This window comes from Protopterus annectens, chromosome 1.part1, assembly GCF_019279795.1.
Source record: "Protopterus annectens isolate FY-2018-M chromosome 1.part1, PAN1.0, whole genome shotgun sequence".
Lineage (NCBI taxonomy): Eukaryota > Metazoa > Chordata > Ceratodontiformes > Protopteridae > Protopterus > Protopterus annectens.
The window spans coordinates 471,252,410-471,275,863 of NC_056726.1; the positions used below are offsets into that span (position 1 = coordinate 471,252,410).

The window sequence follows — 23,454 nt, forward strand, 5'->3', positions numbered from 1 at the left end:
AGATGAGGTCATACCAGCAGGCTGTGTAAAGGAACAAAATGCTTTCCACTAGCTATCCTTCTCTCTGTGCAAGCTAACAAAGGAACTCTAACACAAGGAGCCCCACACCCCTTTCAATTTCTGCTGCTGCTATTACTGCCATTCTTTTATATAAATACAAGTATGCAATAAAATCTGCATTTTGCACCAAATTTTATCTTCTAATTTGAAGTGGTTTACCCAGTCTTCGTGTCCCATTCAAACCTGGCTAAACTTGTTTGGTACAGCCATTTATTCAGTTAACAAAAGGGCATTATTTCAAGAACTTCACACACTGAAAAGGACCAGCTGCAGTACCTCTCTCTACTTATCTCTTGCTTGGCCCACATTACACTCCCAATTACCACTATCCTACAACCCACTCCAAGGCTACCTAATTTATCAACTTTTATTTTGCATTAAATAGTTTTTGGAAATTTAAGCAGGCGATATATACAATCCCTTTCTGGCTTACTACTTAGATTTTAAAAACTCCTTTTAGAGCTGTCCTACCCTGCACCTTCCTCCTCAGGTGAGTCGATGCTTTTAAAAAAGTACACATCTATAAAAATATTACACACACACACACACACACACACACACACACACACACACACACACACACACACACACACACACACCAGGGATTCCAGAACTTTACTTGCATATTTAATAGCTCAAGGCAATCCCTTTCAGGATGACCATGGACGATTCCTAAATGTTCTAAATGACCTCCCTATTAGCAAAAACAAAATCCTTTGAGTGACCTTCAACTACATCTCAAACTGGGACACCTATACGCCTCCAACGTAGGATATGCCCAAATATTTCTAGATATAATACACAAACACTCCCTTCAGAAATTAGTGAATACACCTAGCAGAGGACACAACTTTGACCAGATTCTTACAAATACGGCTGCTTCTTACACTACTCCTCTAGCATCTCCATCAGTGAAGTCACAGCATAAACTTCTGACCTCCTTCAATCTCCCAAAAGCTCTTACAGCATGATCCACTAACGTTAAGGGCTACAAAACGTACCATTTCCAGCCTACTCTATGACAAAACATCAAAACATGCTTCTTATGACTGCACCTCCCCTGACCAATACAGCAGCAAGCTTCACTAAGGAATTCTACACCCATTTAGGAAAAATGCACAGAGCTAGCAGTCCCTACTAGAACCAAGTATTACAAGGAAATTCAAAAACAAGACACCATGGTGGTCCACCCCTACAAAACTATACAACAAAAAGAAAAACACATTTAGCAGACCCAAAACCCCTCTTCGATGGATGATATCAAAAGCATTACAAAAATACATCAAAAGCATTACAAAAATACAAACACTGCCAGGTCCACTAAAGGAGTCTATGAACTTAAGATGTCCTCTAAAGCAACTCGTAGCTAGAAATCTTTCTTTAGCTAGGTTACAAAACTAAAGATACTCTACACTGCAGTGAATATTCATGACTCATTCTGACAAAAATAGACGTTAATATCCGTGCAAATAAATTTAGTGTCAACTTTATCCCAGACACTTCTGTTTAGAGCCCCAAAATATCTGAAACCATTACTCTTTCTACCATTTCTAAAGATCATTTACTGAATGTGTTAACAAGACCACAAATATTTAATCCATTTGATGTGACAATATATCTGGTTGCTTAATTAACAGTGTTAACACTTGCAGACATGCTCCTTAAAATGTGTGCTTAGCTACTGTCTTTTCCCTGATAATTGGCACACTGCAGTAGTGATACCCCTCCATAAAAGTATGGCATTACAACTGACCCAAGTAATTACAACTGACCCAAGTAATTACAGATCTTTCAGACTTACAAACCTCATAAGTAACCTTTTAAACTGAGATATCAAGAATCTTAGACATGACTCCCAGCAGTTTGAATAGACAATATCTACCCTTCACAAAGCCAATCTGGTAAACTCTTCAATAGAGTTAAAAAGATGTTGTAGATGGTGATCATGCAGTGAGTGTCACAGTGGCCATGCAGTGAGTGTCATGCCATCAACACAATTCCCAATGCTGGCATCATACAAAAGCTAAGTAGTTAGAAATTGACCCATGTGTGTCAAGATGGATAGCAAACTGGCTGAACACACAGAACCCACAAAGTGAGTGTTGCAAGTGCCTCATCTGAGAGTATGAAACTGACCAGTAGTGTCCCTTCAGGGTACAGCGACAAGACTTTTCCTTTTTGGTACTTATTTCTCAGATCTCCAAGCAGACAGCCAAGACTTCTGGGCAACAATGTCTTCAAACACCCAAACCCTCCTGAAGGAACTATGCCTGATAAACGCTTGTGTACTAAAAATGGGTTCAAACTAAACAGTACAGTATCATAAGTTTTGTTAGACAACCTCTATCCTCAGCATACTGTATAGACATCACTACAAGTTAAAAATGTAGTCATGGATCTAGGTATTTGGGTTGACTGCTCCAATTCTTTTGACGATCATGTGAAAACCACTGACAGAAAACCTCTTGTTTAGCCCAGATAACTGCCAAAGGAATATCAAAAAGTCTAAAGAAATGATCACTCCCTTATACTCAGCAGTGACAAGGGCATTACTGAGTACAATGTAAAACTTTGAGCTGTATCACACTAAACATCTTAATTAGAAAGACACCAAAAGTCTTGAAACAAAATTATTACAAGATAAAAGTCCCCAAGCGAACAGAGGCTGGAAACTATTCCTTTATTCAGGGTTTTAAAGATTTTTTTTTTTAAGGGGAGACTTTGGTCTCAATTACGCACCATTAGAGACTAGTTTGCTCAGGATCTCATGTACATCTGCTAGCCCAAAATCTCTACCAGTACTAGAGCCAGGTACCTAAATCTTCACCCAGAAATAAACATGGTGTGTGAAAGCATCTCCCAAACATCTGGCATAAACTTCTCCTGTATGTCTGTATGTTAAGCAGTACGACTCACCCTCTTCCTTTAAACATGGTAAGGTGTGAATAATTCGGATTTAGTGCCTTAACCTTTAGCTTTTGAAGTACCTTTGTGATCATTTCTAAGCTCACCAGATTTTCCTAATCACTTCTTAAGTAAATAAGCATAAATCTCCATCTTCCTCCTCTGTAAATACTAAGGAAAGTTGGAAGTTTTGTTTCTTCAGCATCAGCTTCTGTTTAAGTTTCTATATTCTTCCCGGTGGATTCTGTCAGTTCTTTTACATTACTATAACACATCCAATGTCCTTTCATGAATGGACTGTCCATGCTATAATTCTTTTGTTATTTCTTCCTAAAATTAATGGGAGTGGTTATTGTCTCCCACTATGCATTTCCTCCTACTGCATTTTTTTGTTCTTCCCAAATGGTAGACCCCCCCCCAATAAAAAAAAACTGATGCCATCTCACAAGACAGGCATAATGGCCTCTTTGGTTAAAGGGTATATGGCTCCTATATGCAGTAAATGGAAGTAGGAACATTAGAAAGTCAGGAATTACCTCACTGGTATTTCACACTGTACTATACAATTTCCAACAAAGAAAACAGGTGTGTGTTACCAAGGAAACGTTTAAATACTCAGAATTGCAAATTATCCCATATATCACATCACATGAGCAGACTATGTAAATATACAATAGGCATCAATGGTACTTCGCCCACAACAGCTACACAGACTGCTATACTCTGTTAAACCCAGCAAGAAAAGACCTGTATGTATTGTAAAGATACAATATCAATATCACAACACAAGCAGATGACTTAATTTGATGCGGATTACAGAGATGCAATACTGAACCATGTCTTCACGTCGGAAGACAGATGAATTGATGCTGTTTACCTGAACACTCTACTACAGTATAAAAATCCTGGATGATACCCACCCAATGACATTTTAAGGGACTCAGCATACTGACAAAAGGCACAGGTAACAAACCACAAGACACAAACTTTCTACAATTTCATCATCATCATCATAAAAAAAAAAAAAAAGAGTGCAGCTGCTAATCAAACATATTGTCAAACCAAGGTTCATAGGTTTATACTAGGCTATCTGCCCTAAGGCATTTATAAGCCTAGCCCAAAGTTTTGTGGCTTACACCACCCCTTGTTAAAAAATGCTGTGCCCATTAGTTTGTTGTGCCTCTGTCCAGCAGTGACACAGAGATGATTCCCGGGGTAAACCTACGATCTCCCATCCACCGGTCAAGATTTCTCTTGAACAGAGCAAGCGAGGTGCTCTGCCTCACATGGACCAGGATTTTATTCCACAGCATAGGGAGTCTCTGGGTGACAAATCTATCCCTCCAGCATGTCCTATTTATATCCGTGCTAAGGTTTAAGTCGCTTACTCTAGTGGATCTGGTAGATTTGGATTTTTTGAGGTGGAGCATGTCCATTAATTCCGGGTTGGACATGGCCTTGTATGTCAGGCACAGGTCACCTCTGAGCAGGCGGTATGCGACTGAATAGAGCTGGAGTTTCTTCAGTCTGGCAGCATATGACAGATTTTGGAGTCCCTTTATCCTTTTGGTGAGGAACTTTTGGGGTCTCTCCAATTGCTGCAGGTGTCGGGTGAGATGCATCCCGAATGGGGCATTGTACTCTATCATTGGTCTGATAAGTGAAGAGTACAGGGGAACAATGACCTCACTTGATCTGGATGTGAATCCCTTCATGATCAGGTGGGCAATGTAGATGGTCTTTCTAACCATTTTAGCAATGTGAGTGTCAAAAGAAAGGCCACTTTCAACCTGGGTCCCCAGGTCCCTGATAACCTCTTCTGTGCTTAATGGATTGCCACCTATATGGTAGCTTGGGGTTACCTTGTTTTTCCCGAAGGGTATGACTATACATTTTTTGGCATTTAACTTCAGGCCATGGCTCTGGCACCAGTTATCAGTTTCCGTGAGACCCCTCTGAAGGATATCTGTGTCCGATGTACTTTCCACTATGGCGCCCAGTTTGCAGTCATCTGCAAACTTTGTCAGCCATAGTCCTCCTATGTTTGCCTGTACTTCTGAGAAGTAGATGCCGAACAGGGGGCCAAGGACTGAGCCCTGTGGGACACCACTTGTGACCGGCTTGGAGTCTGACATGGCGCCAGCAACTCTAAGGTGTCCAAAAAGATGCCACATGCCCTTTAAACCTCAGAGCTATCCACAGAAAGATCTCTTGCTTCTGAAACAATTCTCAAAAACACCTATTGTTCCTCCACAATGCTTTTGTTCATGTTTGCTAGAGCTTTTCTGAGAGGTATGATGCATACTTGCAGAAAGGCTAACAATTTCATCTTCACCACAAATCAATTTTTACGTCATGTTTCAATAAACACAAACATCTGTTTCACACTACTCCATCTACAGCCATTCAGGTTAAGCATAAGACTCCTAGCAGTGGAAGTACCCATCAAGTTCTTGATATTTGACAAACTCTGCTCACTGGAGAGGCATATTTTAAGTCAGAAACTGGTGTGGTGTGGAGGATACTAGCCTTGAATAAAAGTGTATACTTAGAACACTTCTGCTTACTACAAGGAGAATGTCAATTCATAAAAATGCACTTTTGTAGCATTTGGGCAAAAAGTTCAGTTGTGCAAGTAAACCTAACATAAAAGTAGAGGTTTTAATAAAATCACTATTCCAATAACCTAAAGCTATTCTGGGTTTTATCCTTGCCTAGGATATGACCATTGGCCTACGTTCAAAGTTTCACGGCACCTTCCATACATTCGAACTGGTAGTGGCTTCAGTAGTGCCATATAGAAGACCATTTAAAAACAGTAAGAACTTCAGAATCCCCCCCCCCTCCAAGAGCCACTGGGCAATGGTCCAAGCAAAGCCTGTTCTGAACACGGAAAATTACTGCAGTTTTGTAATGCTTTTGAATGTACATACAGAGAACCATGTTGCTGTCTCTAGAACACAGTCCACCCCCTTCTAAAAACCCATAGATGAAACCAAAGCCCTAGCAGAATGGGCCCTAATCCTGCTTGGAAGTAACTTAAGGTAAGCATAGCACAGCATGAGGCAACCACCTGGAAATTGTCAGCTTTAACATTGGCTGTACTTTTTCCTTACCCTCACAGGTGACAAACAGTTGATCGGATTTCATGAAGGAGGTAGTGAAGTCCAAGTAGTATCTTAACTACCTGTGGACATGCACCGCATGTAGAATTCTCTATTTCCTGCTTTAGGGTCTGGTAAAACTACAGGAGATTAACAGTTTGTCTTAAAGTAATCTCTGAAACCACTTTAAGCATAAAATAAGGATTACTTCAAAAAAATATCCTTAATGGAAGAGGAGGTAGAGATGACCTACCATTAGAGCTTGTAAATCAGATATATCCACTGCTATGTCATGTGCAAGAAGGATAACAGTTTTCCAGATTAAAATCTTCAAATCAGTCCGATGAGCTGGTTCAAATGGAAATATCAATTTTTCAAGCATGAAATTAAGATTCCGAAGAAGGAGCCAACTATTTTCTAAGTGGGCAGATATGTAAAACCCTTTTCTACCAGTCTTCAAGTTAAGCAGTTTTTGAAAGAAGGGATCCAAGGGCAGACTAGCAGAAATTGCCAAAAGATGACTCTTGATAGAATAAGAGGTCAGAGGATAACAATTCACACAAATAGTCAAAAACCAGACGCAACTGTGCCTTGAAAGGGTCCTGGTTCTTAGAGTGACCCCAAGTAGAAAATAAGTCTTTATTTACACATACATAGTTTTCTAGCAGCAGTTCTCTCATCTTCTTTAATACCTGTTGCATGTCCTCAGGAAAAAAAGGTACCTAAAAATGTATCAAAACTGTCATCTAGGCAGTCAACTAAGGAATTTTCAGGGGGGGGGGGGTGTATCAAACACTCTCGTCTGGTGGGAGTAAATTCAATCAGTAAGGAAGGGTTTTGTAACTGCCCTTGGCCAATTTCAGAAGGGAGAACCACCGTTGCCTGGGTCAAAGGAAGTTACCACCATTACAATCTTTGAAGAGTGCTTCTAGATCTTTAGAAGAATCCTGGGTATCAGTGGAAAGGGCAAAAAACTCCTCTCCATCGGAATTAGACTGCATCTGTCTGCCAGGTCTGTTTACAAGAAATTCTGGAGCAGAATTTCTTTAAACTGTCTGTTTTGAAAAGAGGCAAATAGATCTAGTTGAGGTGTTCTCCATAGTTGTATCAATTCCTGGAAGACTCCTGGTGTAGTTTCCATTTGTGAGGGTGTGTCCTGCTCCAGCAAAGCTGGTCTTGCCACATTATGTCACGAGCAAAATAATATACAAAGCATCAAGAATTAAACTGAGCAGAGTTGCTACCTCCAAGGCAATCATAGAAAGTCTGCAAAGGGGATAAGACTTTATACATCCTTGTTTATGTACTACGTTAGAAAGAAACTGCCAAGATCTCTGACATTTACGGGCTTTTTTGTCCGTCCTTGGAAGTTCCACAGACCTTGCACTTTCACACTTTTTTGAAAACAACCCCAGGCAAAGTCTGAAGCATCAATTGACAGACTGAAAGGAAAACTGAAGGGAGAAAAGGGGGCCTACGCCGAGAGATAATTGGTCCTTTCTGACAAACCCTAGGACAGGAACCTGAAAAAGATATGGGATGCTGTTTTAGAGTCCAGACTGATCTGAGGTATCACTGAACTCCTCATGTGAAGCCTAGCTAACATAATACTGAGAATCATAGAGGCCATGAAACCCAGAATCCTGAGAAATCCCCTGGGAGAAGCCAGAGACTGGCTGGAGAATTCCAAACTGTTCTATTTGTCCAATGGGAGAAAATCTCTGAGGGACAAACCTAGAAAAAAAAAATAGTGAATGGAATGGGATAAGAGAGGATTTCTGCAGGTTCAGTCGAAATGCCAGAAAGAGCAGGAGTTTCATGATCTATACCTGGGGAATCCTGACAACTGGGGGGAGGGGGAAGAGTGGCTGTAAATATGGAAAGGTATGAATGCCTTGAAGTCTGTAGTAAACAATCACTGGAACCAGGCACTTTGTAAATACACAAAGAACAAGATAGAGAACTGTTAATGCCAGTCAGACACCACACCAGACCCAGCTTGGAATGTGGTGATAAGCATCTTGCAGGTCAGTGTTACACTCATTCCTTCCAGCCGCTTCATGGTAACGGGGTTTGAAGGGATAACTTTTTGAATTTTGGAACCCTGACAAATGGATTGAAAAAGGCGAGGTCTAGGACAGGATTTCCCTCGATCTTCGGCACCAGTAAAATCCTTGAATAGAAACCTCTACCCATACGGATTGAGGGCACAAGTTCTATCACAACCTGGGCCAACATTTGCTGTAGAATAGGTGTAAGGAGGGATGTCTAGTTTGCAGGATGAGATGGATTATCTTGAAATTGGGGGACAGGATTCCCATTGACATGTGCATCCATGTTGGACAAGTCTCAAACCTAGTGGGTCCAAGATTAATCTGATGCCACCGTAGAAGATGGAGGCCTAGACTGAAGGAGATATTTTAAGCATTGCCAGGGTGGAAAATTTAAGAAGCAAAATTGGCATTTTTGACTGTCCTTGGTTCAGAGATGCCCACTTCTGTCTTTGATCCTCCTTTCCATTGCTTTTTTGAAATTTTGCATGTTAGACCTCTACTGACAGACTGACAACGGTTTCCTGAAAGGGAGGGTTGAAAAATCTGTGCCTATTTCCATGCTTGATTTACCCCCCTTCACATGATTTTTGAAGCTGTCAAGCGCATGCAAACACACACGCAGCCAACATACTAACATACTACAGGCACCAAACTTAATGACAGAGGGCACACATCTTACATTTCCAGTTTTCAGAAGTCTAAATAAAAATTACCTTGTGTGGTAAAATTTTGCAATATATTTCATTAAGTCTACAGATTTTACACTGTCTCTAATGATGTGATTATATATTCCATCGTTTTTGTCATTCTGTCTTTTTTGTGAGTAGTAGCCCATATTAATAATTGAAGAAAAGGGGATTCAAATTAAATTTTATACTAATTAGATGTGAAGATTTTTGACTGGATACATCAACCTATCAGGGTCCTTTTTACCTACTTTCAATGTCAACAGGGCAAAAGGTATGCATGTACAGTTCCTACGAGAAAATTGTGACCATGACCCTAAATGAACTCCCATCACACAATTCCTTTAATAATAAAAGATAGTGGTCTGAATTATGAAAAATTTAGAGACATAGATATTATATAGCAACACGTCATGTTCTGTATATGCAAATCACAGAAATGCCTAGGCAAACAACTAAAATGTTGAGGAGCATGGATATCTGAAACACAACAAATTCAGCTGAATGAAGGAAACAATTAGCAAAAGGACTACAAATTAAAAAAAAAAATCCAAAACTTAATTGAAACTACAGCCATTTATTAAATGTTTTCCAACACCAAAACAAAGCTTAATTTAGTAGAACATAAGACTAAAAGCCAAATGCAAGATTTTTGGTTGGTTGCTAACTGGAGTATTGCATGGATCCAAGCAGGACCCATTTCAGCTACAACCTGGGAATTGGACAGCAAAAGAAGAAAAAAAATGCAATATTTCAGAACTGACAGTCAAAAATGTTTCACAGGCTTTAAGTAAATGGCAAGCAACAGATCAACTGAATAGCAAAGCAAACTTTATTGTCATTCAACTATACCAAATACAGCTGAATGAAATTACGTTCCTCCAAGCACATGCACACACAACACGACACAACAGCAGAACTAAACCATATATAAACAATAAAGAACAATGACACAACAACACTGAAAAAGAGCCAACTGAAGATCAGGAATTATTTCACATTTGATACAACCATTGCCATCTCCAAGCATCTCCAGCAACATTAAATAAACAATCCCTTCAGCCATTCATCATCTGAATACTATATACATACAATGGAGATCTACATAGCTATGTTTAAAAAGTAGCAATCAATACAACAGAAATATCAGAAACATGCACCATACATATATATACAAAATATTAATGGAAATAAAACAGTCATTCGGTAGCACTGCTGAACATACAGACTTCAAATTCTCATTCTAGCTGCACTCAAATTAGCATAAAAATTAGAATGTATTAGAAAACAGTTTAGTTTTAAATGGCAAACTAAAAAAAAAATAAATAAATAAAAAAACAACTAAATCATTTATGTGCTGAATCAGCTAGCATCTCTCTTCGACCACTGTAACCCTAATTCCCAACATTTCCCTAGGTTTTCTACAAGTCACGTAGAAACAAAACTTCTCAATGGTACAAAAAATAAGACACAAACAGCTGTCAACTCATTAATCCACTCACTCAAGTCAGGCAAAAAAAGAGTAGAAACTTCCAAACTGAAAATTGTTTCTACAGCATGACATTTACTTAAAAAGTTTCCATGTTCTTTCTATATGGAAACAATATACATTAAATGCACTCAATACCTAGTACAAAGATTATAAAGCAGTACTAACAGAATTTGTATACAAGTACCTCAGAAAATGATAAGTGTCTAAAAATTCAAAGTGCAGTCTGTAAAAAAAAAAGAAAAAAAAAAAAAAAAAAAAGAAACCACACACACCACCACACAAATATTTGATATACCTCATTCAAAAGTGACAAGAATGTATAAAACACAATGTTAAAAGGAGGAGATGTAGCAAGGGAGTCCTGCTCCCTCTATTCAAGGCAACATATTTGTCCGAAACAGTTCTCTTTACCCAAATAACATGGTGGTATGGCGGTAGCATTGTTACCTCACAGTAAGAGGTCCTCCCGTTAGATTCTCGGCGTGGCTTGGGAGTGCCTTCTGTGTGGAGTCTGCATGTCCTCCCCGCAGTTGGGTAGCGTTCGAAAGATATGCATGCGTAAATGGGCATACCTTAGTTGAAGGCTGGGCGTTGAGCTGGCACCTCGGTGTTTCGTAAAAATTTACTGCCAATCATTAGCGGACCGGAGTTCCGCTGTGGCGACCTCTTACTGGGAAAAGCCGAAAGACAAACAACAACAAAGAATTATACATTTGAACAAAAGTGAAAAGCCACTTTAACTTACAAGAGAGCTTGTGGCTCTAATAGTAACTATGGTTTATTTGCTGGGTATTTCTTTCAAAATTAATTCCACTGTTAGGGCAAGAAATATGCTTGTGCGATATTCTTTTTTTCACAATAAAGTGATGTCAGAGGGATTTGTTTATACTTGACTGAAAGCATGTACCAGCATGTACTTGAAAACTACAGCCCAACTGCACTCAGAATGTCCAGGAACTTTTACCTGCCCCTTTACCTCTCTGACGGTTCAGTGCTCTCAATTCTCAAGACAAATTATGCAATAGGAAATGGATTTTTCAGTGTAGAAAGTCTGACCAGCACATTACAGCGAGGTTGGAGTAAGAGATAGTCTGAGGACCAAATTGCACCTCTCTAGAGATCACTTTGCATCTAGCACAATAAAAGGATCTCCTTATAGGAGACTGATAACTTAAGCTACCCAGACTACTTCTTCCCTAATGATAAAATAAAAAACGGTTCCTGGATAATGATTCTGCCACTGGTACAAGAACACCCAGACTACTTCTTCCCTAATGATAAAATAAAAAACGGTTCCTGGATAACGATTCTGCCACTGGTACAAGAACAAATACGTAATAAATAAACTGAACAGAATCACCCAGCTTTAGGACAAATATACTTTAATGTAAAAAAAATAAGTTAAGAGCTTTCACGACCAAACAGTCGCTTCGCATTAATGGGCTGCACAATTTTTAAATCCTATAGAACTTTTACAAAACCGGGAACTGGGGAATTTCTTTGAAAATATCAAATCTTACTGTAACAATTCACAAATATAGCAGACAAACACGACAGTGGTAATAACGTAACAGAAATGTTAAAAGATGCAAAATACATTAAGACAGTTACAAAAAAGACCAACTACTTCCGGAACAAAAGGTTGCCTTTAGGGATCTCTTAAACAGCCACAATGGGGAACTCTCTCAACCAGTAGAAGAGGGTGGTTTTAGAGATAGGGTGTTTGATGGAATAAAACTCCCAGTATCTCCAGCCATACTGAAATACACCAACAATTCCTAGGACGAAGAGCACAATGGCCTGGCAAGACAGTATATAACCAGCAGATAAAGGGCTGAATATACCAACTCAAAAAATTATGGGACTGGGAGATCCTTTCAAGGAGGGCCCCGCAGCTGAAATCATTAAATGGAAGAGTAAGGGACCAGGATATCCTTCAGATAAGAAGGTTACAGGGCTTAATATATACACTGTAAGTTTTAATAGTTGTACAAGACTGACTCAGCAACCAGTGCAGAATACATAAAACTAAAGTAATGTGATGATTACCTGGACTAGTTGTAAATAAACAGACCAACTACAGCAGGCACAGAATTCCACAGGCAATCAAATTCTATGTTAGGAGCAAAGGAGCTATAGAAGTCAAACCACAGACAGACTATAACATACACGAGTAAGGTCTTGAGCAGAGGGAAGGCGCACAACGTAACCTATGCCTACGTTTAAGTAGGAATATGATGAAGGGTCAGGCTAACCCTAACATACCCCATTATTTATCTTTCACTTTATACACAAACTATAACTTATCAAAAAAGATTATGGGAGAGGTGAAATCTCTCAGAATGTAGTGAACTGCCAATGCCACTGTTTTACAAGCACCAAGTTTCAGAAGATCAGTATTCAACCACTTGCGATGCATTCTCAGTCACTGCCTTGAGAACTGGCAGTAAATAATCTGTCCTGAGACAAGGAATAGGTAGCGTTTTGCATTATCTGCAAAGCAGTGCTGCTGGGGGCCTCTCTCTCCCAACTAGCTCCCCAATGAAAATGATGTATACAGAAAACAAAAGAACCAAAGACAGAACACAAGAATCAACTCCTGAAATGTTTTCTATCTACTGCATGCTATCCCTGTCATGCTACTACTATGGGTGGATTTTAAATAACTACTGTCGTCATTCAAATACTTCACAAATGCATCTACTTCATTTGTTGTACCATCCCATAAAATTAAAATATCATCCAAAAACCTAGTGTAGTATACACACTTACTAGCATATTCTCCCACTGGTTCAAGGGATAATACAAAAAACGGGGTAGGTATGGGGGTGGCGTGCACCCCCATATATGGTGTTACTAGATTGGGAAAGTGAATATATTTTGGATAGACAATATGCTATGTTCTGTACAGTTAGCAGATAAAAGCGCTTAACCTGTGTGTAAAACAGTTTTAACCCTCAGGGGTTCGTTTTTGTTTTCTATGAAAAGTGATTTTTTTGAAAGTAAGGATTTGCAGTGAGCTACTGTCCTTTTCTAAATATCCCACATCCTGTTCTGTTATTGTTACAATATTTGGTACTTCAAGTATCGCTGGCTTAGATTTCCATTTTCTAGTAATTACATTTTTGGCAGCCACCAGAAGGCCCTAGAATGTCTGGGCAACTCAGATCAATCATTTATTTAATTACACTCATTTGCTTGCCCAGTACTTCTGGAAGAGTAGTCTGCAGAGATGTTTTAAAAAGTCTGTCAACTCATTACACTCAACACATCCTCCCAAGGGTTCCACTTGAAACAGTCGAATGTTCAGAACATCAAAGTTCTGATCATCGAAGGTTCAAAGTGGAAGTGCCAGGTAAAGTAAAATTGTAAAAGTTTGGATGTGTATGCAGGGCAGCAAGGTGCCCTGCATGTGTGTGCCATCTGAGTGTTGGCATTGCAGGTAGGGTACGGGAAATTTCCCGTTTAGCACTACCGCATATAGCGGTAAACGAGAGATTTCCCTTACCCCACTGTAGTGCAATCTCAGAGTTGGAATATTAAAGTAGGGGGGTGGGGGGATGCAACCCCCCACATGGGGCTGCAGGGGGCGAAGCCCCCCTGCATTTCTTTTTGTGTGGTTCATTTTGAACCTTCGATGTTCTGGTCTCGATGATTAGAACTTCAATGTTCTGAACATTTGACGGTTTCAAGTGGAACCCTCCCAGGTACCTTTCTTCCTCATTACACCTCTAATATTTGCCACCTACCTGAGGAAATTCTTTACAGTTTGCTTGTACAAAAATATATATGCAGACACTTCCAAGCAAAAATCCTAAATCTTCTAGATTTTGTTGCATATTTGGGATTCATACACATGTCCTTTCATTGTTCCTTTATGAACTGCTTACTTAACATCTCTTCCAAATGTCTTCCAACCTACTCCAATTGACTTCTATAGTTATTTTGCAACATTTTATATGCCATACTAATTATCTCTTTTTAAAGAGAGAGGCCCTTTTTTAAACAGCAACTTCTGTTCTACATTAAAATTGACCAGTGCAGGTCTTTCTTTCATTTAGGATTACCCTATCCCTTTCTCTTTGCCTATTCTCTGATATCAGTCTCCGATTATCTCTAGTCTGCAATCCAAAATGTCTTTTTGGCCTCTTTCCATTCTATTACCTTTCCCTCTCAGGCTATTTCTTCCCAATACCTTGGTTCCTTTGCCAACTTCCTCCAGTACATGCCACCCCCCCCTTTGCCATCATGTTCATTGGCAGAATCTCCTTTCTTCATTCTGGTGTTGGATTAGTTCTTAGTATACTTTCTGCTACTTTGTGAATATAATATTCTGTAGGGCTGTTATTCTCCTTACGGATCTGGATCAAAAAATCTCACTCTTCCCTTATTTCTTGAATTAACCCCCTACTTCATAATCATCCTTTTCCACTTTGAATTGGAGCTTTCAGTTTGTGTTATGTATGAGAGCCTTAAGTGTTTAGCTCTAACATTTTTCTTCAAATCAGATAATCCTAAACTTCCTTATTCTACTGGAAGTATGAACTTATCCCCACTTGACTCTTGCCTTCTTCCCATCACAGATAAAATCCTTCAACTCTTTATAAATTACTATCCACAACTTCTCCTCCATGCCTGACCTCTGTATAAAACTAGAGAGACAAAACATTTTACTGCTTGCATCTTGCTTTCCATATCCACGGGCAAGAGCTTCCTTTCTCAGTTTTTGTATTAACTTTTGTTTAGCCTTTTTCCACATATCCTTAGTTGCCATAACAGAATTATTTTTAACCCATACTCCTAAAACTGCATTTTATCATGTCCCCATAAATATGGGGATCACCGAACCAAATCAAGTGTGGGTATATACAAAAGGCTACAGCTGTAAACCATCTTCATTCATTTTATATCCAAAGGAAAAAAAACTGAACTGTCTCAGAATGCTCCACACATATATGTGTCCCTTTTCTGATTCTATCAGGTCCAAAGACAATTTTTCTTGAATACCATACCAATTATACCCTTGAATTTCTGAGGCCCTTATTTTGCAAACAAAGGGGAAAGAGAAGACTCCTTCCTAGTTCCTTGTTCAGACACAACTTATCGGAGAGGAATCTCCCCACTTTGATTTTTGCCTCCAGTCGTTTCATATATCCTCCTAATTAACCTCATCATTGTCATCACCACTGCTCTACTCATAAAAATCCCAGTTTACTCCGAATAATTTTTCTGCATCAAGACCCACCACCAACAGCAGTATTTTCTTATGTTCTGCTTTCCTCTGGATAATCATTTTTCGACTAATGTTGTCAAATGTTTACCTCTCCTCCACAAAACCACATTGATCAATTTTGAAAAACCTTTGCCATTCTTTTAGCCATTACAGAAACACTTTTATGTCATCCAACTTGTTCTGAACAAAACCCGACTCCATGCATGTCATTTTGGTATGAAGAAAGATTTCTGGAACCTCTGTTAATACATGCAATTTAATCCACCATAAAACTTTAAAATGGTAGTAATACTCCTTCTAAAGAAAAGATCTACACAAATCCAGATCTTCTATTTAGCTGGAGACAGGTTTCCCCACCAGCCTTTGTTTTTCTTCGTTAAAGGACTTATAACAACTGGTAGCAGGACTGCTTAGTGCTCTCAAATAATTTAAAACTCATTGCAAGAGTAGATTTTGATTTAATGAACAGGAAACTACTATGGTTGAATCCAAACAGAAATGTTGCTTGGGGATCAATTACTACAAATGAATCACAGAAGAATTCTTGCATTCTATCAAACATGACCCAGGAAGACTGGCCACACATCAGCCCACCAAAGCAAAACATCCTTGACAGCATCCTATGAAAGATCAAGCATAAGTCACAGTATGAACTTAATGTGGTCTAAAAGCAAGACTATATTCACAGTCAACCTACTCGAGCCCTCTGAAAACCTTCCTGCTGAGAGCTACTCTAACTTGGGAAGTGCAATGGCCAGTATACACAGCTAATAAGGTGGCGCTCTGGTGAGTACAGCCAATTCTAAAATGTAGTCTGAGAGGTTACAGATCATATTGCTCTTGCACTGTGCCTGGTGCAACAGCTACATCTGCACTACTCAATAGCCTTTGTACTTTCTATGTTTTGATCCATTTCGCCAAACAAGTACTATCCTATCTTACAAGAACACTCGCTGGGTCCACCTGCAGATTCAGAAAAATCAGTTTCAGAAAACAAGCCTTTTTCTACACGTCACATTTTACTTCTATCACACCTACTCTCTGATGCTGATCTGAAGTCCAGATCTGTGTCCTACCTACTGAATGTGTACCAAAGTCCTCATTTTTAATCAAGCATGGACTGGTGTTTAATAGCATTCTTAACACAATTGTATTAATATCATTCATTAAAGTTTTCAAACAGTTTATGTAGATATTTTGTAAACTGCCTAAAAACAGAGAAAGATGACCGACAAGTAAAACTATAATAGGAAAGCATCACAAAGCCAACCAAATCTACACCTTTTTAACCCAAAATACATATACATTAGCTTTCACAGAGACACAAACTTATTTTTTTATATTTTTACAGCATGATGGGATAGACAAAAATCATAACTTTCGATGTTCTTATAGCATTAAAAAGGACAAAACAGAATAAAACAATCAGGATAAAAATGAACTACATCATTACTCCGCAAAATGGAAGAAACAAGGAAATTAACCACACATTCCCATTTGTGGCACACAGATGTGTATCTGAATTTATGGCAGAAAACAGTTCAAATAGCCCATTATGTTTTACTTAACACAAATGAGAAACAGAAAATGTTCCTCTTTCAATAAATAAATGAGAAATTAGCTTGCCTACCAAACAAATATCAGAATAATGACATGGCACACTAGCATGGCACACTAGCAGCTTTAGGTTCAGTAAAATTCTGACTGCAGAATAAATATTTATCACACAAACTGACAAGTTATGTCACACTGAATTAAAAGAAAAAAAAAAAAGTACATACCTTCTGATCTACGATTGAGCATACCAAGTCTTTAACAGCTGAAAGAGACATATCCTGGGCCTCTAGGGTTACTGTCTCCCTGGTCAATCCTATTTGAAGTAAAAATGAGACCCCATGAAAGGAGCCCCGTGAATTGGTAGGGCTGGGGGCACCAAGACTACCGTTTGAGAGACGGCTGTACAGGGCAGTTGGAGGGCTGGGGGAGGGAAAGGGTATTTGTGGCACAACAGCCTGTAATCCATGAGGACAGAATTTCTGCAAGGAGGGGGGAGAAGAGCTGCTACTGGCTGACATCTGTTTTAGCTGTGCTGATCTCTAGCAGCTTAACTTAAACTCTTGGTCTGCAGACGAGTAGAGGGAACTGGGAGTGTAGAATGAAGTTCAGCAAACTCTTGGTCCTGGTTTACAAACCACAAGCAGCATCTCCACTGCAGTCTTTTTTGCCAGTTCACTTAGAAGGATGGTTCACACTAGAATCAATACACCAGCTCAGCAGAATCAGTACCATCTTCTGTGAGGCTACAAGGGCTGTACATTTACAACCCTACAAAATCACTTTAAAATCCAGAGCAACTGCAAAACTATAACAATCACACAAATGTTTAGTCTTTTCTGGTAATCCACAGTGTACAGTCTATAAGGAAACATTGATGTATTGCACAGAGACTGGATCCTGGTAGCAAGGGTCCACTGACGGAAAATTCATTTCTTTATTGTGCGTGTTACATCTCGCTAAATCATTCGAAGACAACAAATCCAGTACTGCAGTCCATCAAATGCAAGTTGTTTCTGTTGATTGCCAAAAATCCCCGAAACTTAATTCTCTTTGTACAATTTTGTCCATTCTGTTATTTTGAACAGCTACTCTTCATAGATTCACTTGAGCCTGGCAAGAATTAATATTCTGGGAAAGAAAAAAAAAAGGACAAAAATAAATAAATTACAAACAATGCAGCATTAAGTCAAAGCAGTTTGAATTTGAAATCGCATGCAGAAGCACAACTGACTACAAAACTTCATTTGCAACTGGTAAGGGCTCTGGGGTGTCAGCATGCAGATACTAACTACCTGACTCTGCTTCAGATTTTCAGCATAAATAAATCAATGAATGAAGGACTACATTTGACAGTAAAAACATTATTTCTTTGCAGCAAAACCATGATTTTTAAGTAACTTAAGTGGTCGGTGGAGGTAAGCTACTGCAGTGCAAGACAAATCAGGAAGGTACTCCCAGAATTTATACCTCCTCATGGATATAATCCTCACAAAAAAATAATAATAAACAAATACTGAATGCGAACATTCTGCAAACTGATGTTAGTTTGGATTTTTTTCATTATCTTACACAGGTGCTGCCTTCAAAAGTTCTTGCTTTTTGCACGGGGAATAATAAAACAGCTACATTTTCAAATATTGGGAGGGTGGCTTAATGGTTAAGGTGTTTGCCTTACAAACAACCAAGTGCAGGGTTTGAGCCTCACATATAATTGGCTAGGCTTAAAATGGTTCGCAAGGGCAGTTAGCCTAGTACTAATCTATAAACCTATATTTTTTTTTAAGTTTTTGTTAGAGATCCCAAATTAATGTTCTTGGACACTATTAACAAAGGCTCATGCAGCAGAAATAGCGGACAGATCTTAAAAGATCAACACTTATACAAAAATAAGAATTTTAATAAGATACAATATCAGGTTGGCATACTAAAATCAACACATTTGTATGTGCTTAAGACTGTGTGCAAACATTAAATGCTGCAGAACTCTTGCACTTATTAACTGGATAAAAAGCTTACTAACAGGTGAAGACAAGGAATATGTAAATCTCCCATTTAAACAGCTCTTATTACCCACTGCATTGGTGATAGGATGAATACAATATTTCTTTTCATTGGCTCAGCATTTCTATCCATTTTAACTGAACATACTTTCAGATACTCCCCTTGCTGACTGAACACAGGTCGTCAGCCTTCCTTCTACAACTCCTCGACTTAAAACACAAGAAGCCACAGGTCAGTACGAGTGTCCTCCTCCTCTAGAACTAAGTACCAGGACTGTACCTGCTGGACACAAGTGTTGTCATATGCAGTACAAAGATCAGCCATGTGCAGAAATCAGCTTATCTTCTAAAAATTAAAAGTCAAAACAGAAAATGCTTCCTTCTGGCTGGTAAAGACAACGAGCCTGACTCACAACTGTGTAGCTCCCTACTCTGCACAATATAAGCAAGGCCTACTGGAATACAGATGCCTCAAAGAGAACAGCAGCCCACCTGATAAGAAAAATGTGCATTTAGTACAAGGGAAATCCCCAAAGAGCAAAAGGGAAAGCCAGCTGGTAGTCAGAGAGGAAGAGTAGTGTGGAGGTGTGTGCAGTCTGAAACAGTGGTTGGCCAAACAGTAGCAGATAAAGCAGGAAAAAAATCTGCTTCCTGCAAGTCTTTCTGAGGTTAAGCAGTGAAGACTGCAATGAGTTCTTATCTAAACATACAGAAAATCCTGTACCTATACATAAAATAGTTCCACTACATTTTTTCATGAATGTGCTCATTCCCATCACCAACTGAATTGCAAAATTACTTCTCCAAGCTTCTGGGACACAGGATTAGTATAATGTTTAAGGGCCAGACATTCAGAATGGTGAGGTATGCTTGCTTTAATATACTTCTAAGCAGGATACAACCACCTGACAAAATGCTTAACATTGAATGAGAACCTGCAGCTACACAGGGTACAGCAAACAAGTAGAGAATTCCAAAAGTAGTCTCAAAGCACTATTTGGAAATGAAAGTCACTGTTAACTTAAATAAGTCATGATATAAATATGCATTCTCATTATCACACTAAAATATAAAACACAGACAAGAATACCTTTAAGAGCAAATAAAAAGCTTTTCATCTGACACAGCTGGGATCTCTCAGACTCTCAGATTACTTAATCTTGGTGGGCCTGCCCTTTGTGTCAGTAAGCCTCTTTTCAATTTCTGACACACCTGTCAAGCATATCTTAATTCCTAAGCAGGTCACGAGATACAACAATGTGCAAAACATAGTAGTTTCAAAGTTTACAGCAATTCTGAATCATTAAGCTTGCTTACATCTATAGTACAACAGGAACACTTCAGTTCAAGTATTTTTTGTAAACTTCTGTAAAAAAATTCTTGTGATGTATGACACACAAATGTAACCTTTTTTTAGGGGGGAAATGTGGCTTGCAAAGCATTCAAACATTTCTGCCCTCTGTACTGCTACCACTGAGACCTCTGCTGTGGCACGTGCATATAATACACTAGTGTGTAGATTGTGTCACTCAGTCTATAGGTATGGAGTTCAAATACAGCAGTGAGCCTCCCCTGATTTTGTGTGTGTGTGTGTGTGTGTGTGTGTGTGTGTAAGTGGATGTAAAAGTATATTACACCTCTTACTACTGACCCATGCCAGGCATTGTTCTGCCTTTACCATATCAGCTGAAAAACAAAAAACACAACCTCTTGTGGATATCTACAGCAACAAGTAAAGTGACCTTCTCACTGTCCTTTAATTTTTTTCTCTTCAACATGTGCCCTGGAAAATTACTGAAGCATACATCTGAATGCATTCTTGTTATATACAGCGAGGATAAACCCCTGTATCTTCTGAAGCACAGAAACTTAAATATAAACTGATGGCATATCAGGGTATGCAATCTGGTAATCCTAAACTTGTGTAAATGGTGTTCCTTTAAGAAGTTAATTTTAAAATTCACCCCAAGCCCAACCAGGGCTTTGCTTAACAATGTGTTATGGTTTATTTATGCAGCTTGTGGTACCATAAGATATAATGCAGTTCAAATTGTCAGTGAAGTACCTGAAACATCTTTATCATTACACACAGAAATCTATATACTGTGCCTTATCAGCTGACTCTAAAACTTAATGCAAACTGAAAGACCTTTTCAAAACATACAGAATACCTTTACCCAGAAATTTAACATATGCATTCTCTGCAAAAAGACTGAAAAAAGTCTGGATATAAAATAACAGAGATTTCCAGCAATGCACATATTTTGCTCTGTAATTTTATTGCATAGATAGCAGTGGGTGACTGTTACATATTTAAGTTGTTTCAGCATCTGAAGTACCACCCTTATCAATACCATTAGCATACCTGTTGTTGCAGCCTTTGTCTAACACGCGTATGTATTCTGGTTTGCATGTAGACATAAGTGAGCTTACTGTACCTATTCTGGTACTGTATTCCAATTTACCACAGCATAAGGTAGGATTATCTGGACATTTATTCCCCATCTTTTACATGATAAAATGCTCAACTGCTTTATAAGCCACCTAACAAAACAGAAATTGATACAGACTTCAAGCAATAAAAAGTGCATTAAATTACATTGTAGCACGACACTTTAAAAAGGAAAACAAATTAAAAATCTATGAAATTTTAAAAATCTGGAGAAGAACAACATTTTATACAGTGACACAACAAACCACGCAATGTATAAAACAAACCCATTCAATTAAAGAATAGCAGTTTGGTAGCAAGTATTGTTCAGATTTAAGATCAGCTAAAGGTGTTCTGTTATTCAGATCACTGTATGCACACTTAATAACCGTGAGCATGCTAAGTAACATTAAAATCTTTATAAATTACATTTGTAGGCTTTAGCATTGACACAGCTGAGCTGACAGTGAACGACTGACTACGACAGCAGCAGTAAACATACATTTTATTTTACTGGAACATGACAAAACCGCAGACGACAACACACAAAAAATACATAGATAAAGTTATATTTGAAGAGGGAAACGTAGACACTACAAAACTGTCTGCGCAATATACAGATTTAGCAACATATGACATCGACTTTTACCTTTAAAAAGCAACTTTCATTATTATATTTGCATTTTTCAAACTGTTCTCAAAGAAACTTCAATAAACATTATTTAAAAAGTTGTCTTGCTCAAAACCAGCACTAACTAGTTATCAGCGATCACTTTCTCAGTAATATCCTTGCTTTTCACGGGAATAAGCTCAGAAAGCACTTCTAGGCCGAAATATTTTCCATCAGCAACAGTGCTACGGTTCCGCTTCGCAACACATACACACACATCTGTACAAGCGCGCAACCACATCTGGACCCTCCCACTTGGGACAAGCAACCTCTGCCCCCACCCTGCAGTTCCCCAAAGCTCAAAAAAAGATACAGTTAGTAGTATTGCGTGTGATGAGAAGGAAATTAACATTCTTTTAAGTTCCTAAACTAGTACATATGTACGGTGAGAAGCCATCAGATTACTTCATATCTCCCAAATACTGCCACCTACACCAAAACCAGAGTGAGATGGAAAGATCCAAAACAACTCTCCCATGCCTGCTCAGTCCCACTGAAGGGCGGTGTTGCTTTTACTAAAGTTTAAAACAAACCTGGTTACTAAATTAATGCATTTCAGCTACTACGAACGCACCATCCTTTTTTTCAATACTTAGCAAGGACATACCGTTGATAAATGGAGCGCGAGCAAAATACATAATACTCCACACTGCATCCACAGTAAACAACTACTACTTAGTCGCTTGCTGATGCTACTATAAACTTTTCATTCCGCCGTCAAGTCAACTCCGTGTTGGTTCACGCGCATCATATTATCCCGTTCCAGCTGTGCCCGTGCCTGAGACGAAGGGGTGCAAGTAGGTATACGCGGGAGATGTAGTCTCCTAGGGGAAGATGGACGATGGTTTATGTGAGACAAAGTGAATACATAAACTACTACTCCCAGCAAGCATGATTTGGTACGCCTGGGCTGGTGGCAGACACTTAGGGAACCGCTATTTTTTTCTGATAATGGATGAAGCCTCTGCGACCTCTAACGGTGCTTCAAGAGATGCAGCAGCAGTGAGAACAGTAGCGAACAACGCGGCCTCTCCCAAAGGCATCTAGATCGGAATAGAAGCTAATTACACTTGTAGCAAGATAAGTGTTTAGTGTTCAAGGCACAGTCCCTTTCTGTTGAGAAATTGAAGAGAGGTTAGTATAACTTTATTTGTCCAAAAAAAAAAAAACTGTCAAAAGTAGTTCTAGCTGATAGAAAACTATCTGATATAAGATACTGAGACCCGATGTCGTCATAGCAACGGATGTAAACTGTCAAATCTG

At 38.9% G+C, this 23,454-nt stretch overlaps 1 protein-coding gene across 2 annotated transcripts in view; it reads right to left on the minus strand.

The window, feature by feature from the left end:
• LOC122805884 (serine/threonine-protein kinase D3) overlaps nucleotides 1–22,988 on the minus strand; it is a 2,410,388-nt gene extending 2,387,400 nt beyond the window's left edge. Inside the window, exons 1-2 of one of the 2 annotated variants that reach the window (XM_044076135.1) lie at nucleotides 22,799–22,988; nucleotides 17,315–18,218 (exon numbers count right to left, since the gene is read on the minus strand). In XM_044076135.1, coding sequence (XP_043932070.1) covers nucleotides 17,315–17,608 — 294 coding nt within the window. In that variant the 5' untranslated portion in view covers nucleotides 17,609–18,218; nucleotides 22,799–22,988. Of the gene's footprint in view, nucleotides 1–17,314; nucleotides 18,219–22,724 lie in introns of both variants that reach the window. The other variant, XM_044076141.1, reaches the window with a different exon arrangement.
• Between the last annotated feature and the right edge of the window lie 466 nt (nucleotides 22,989–23,454).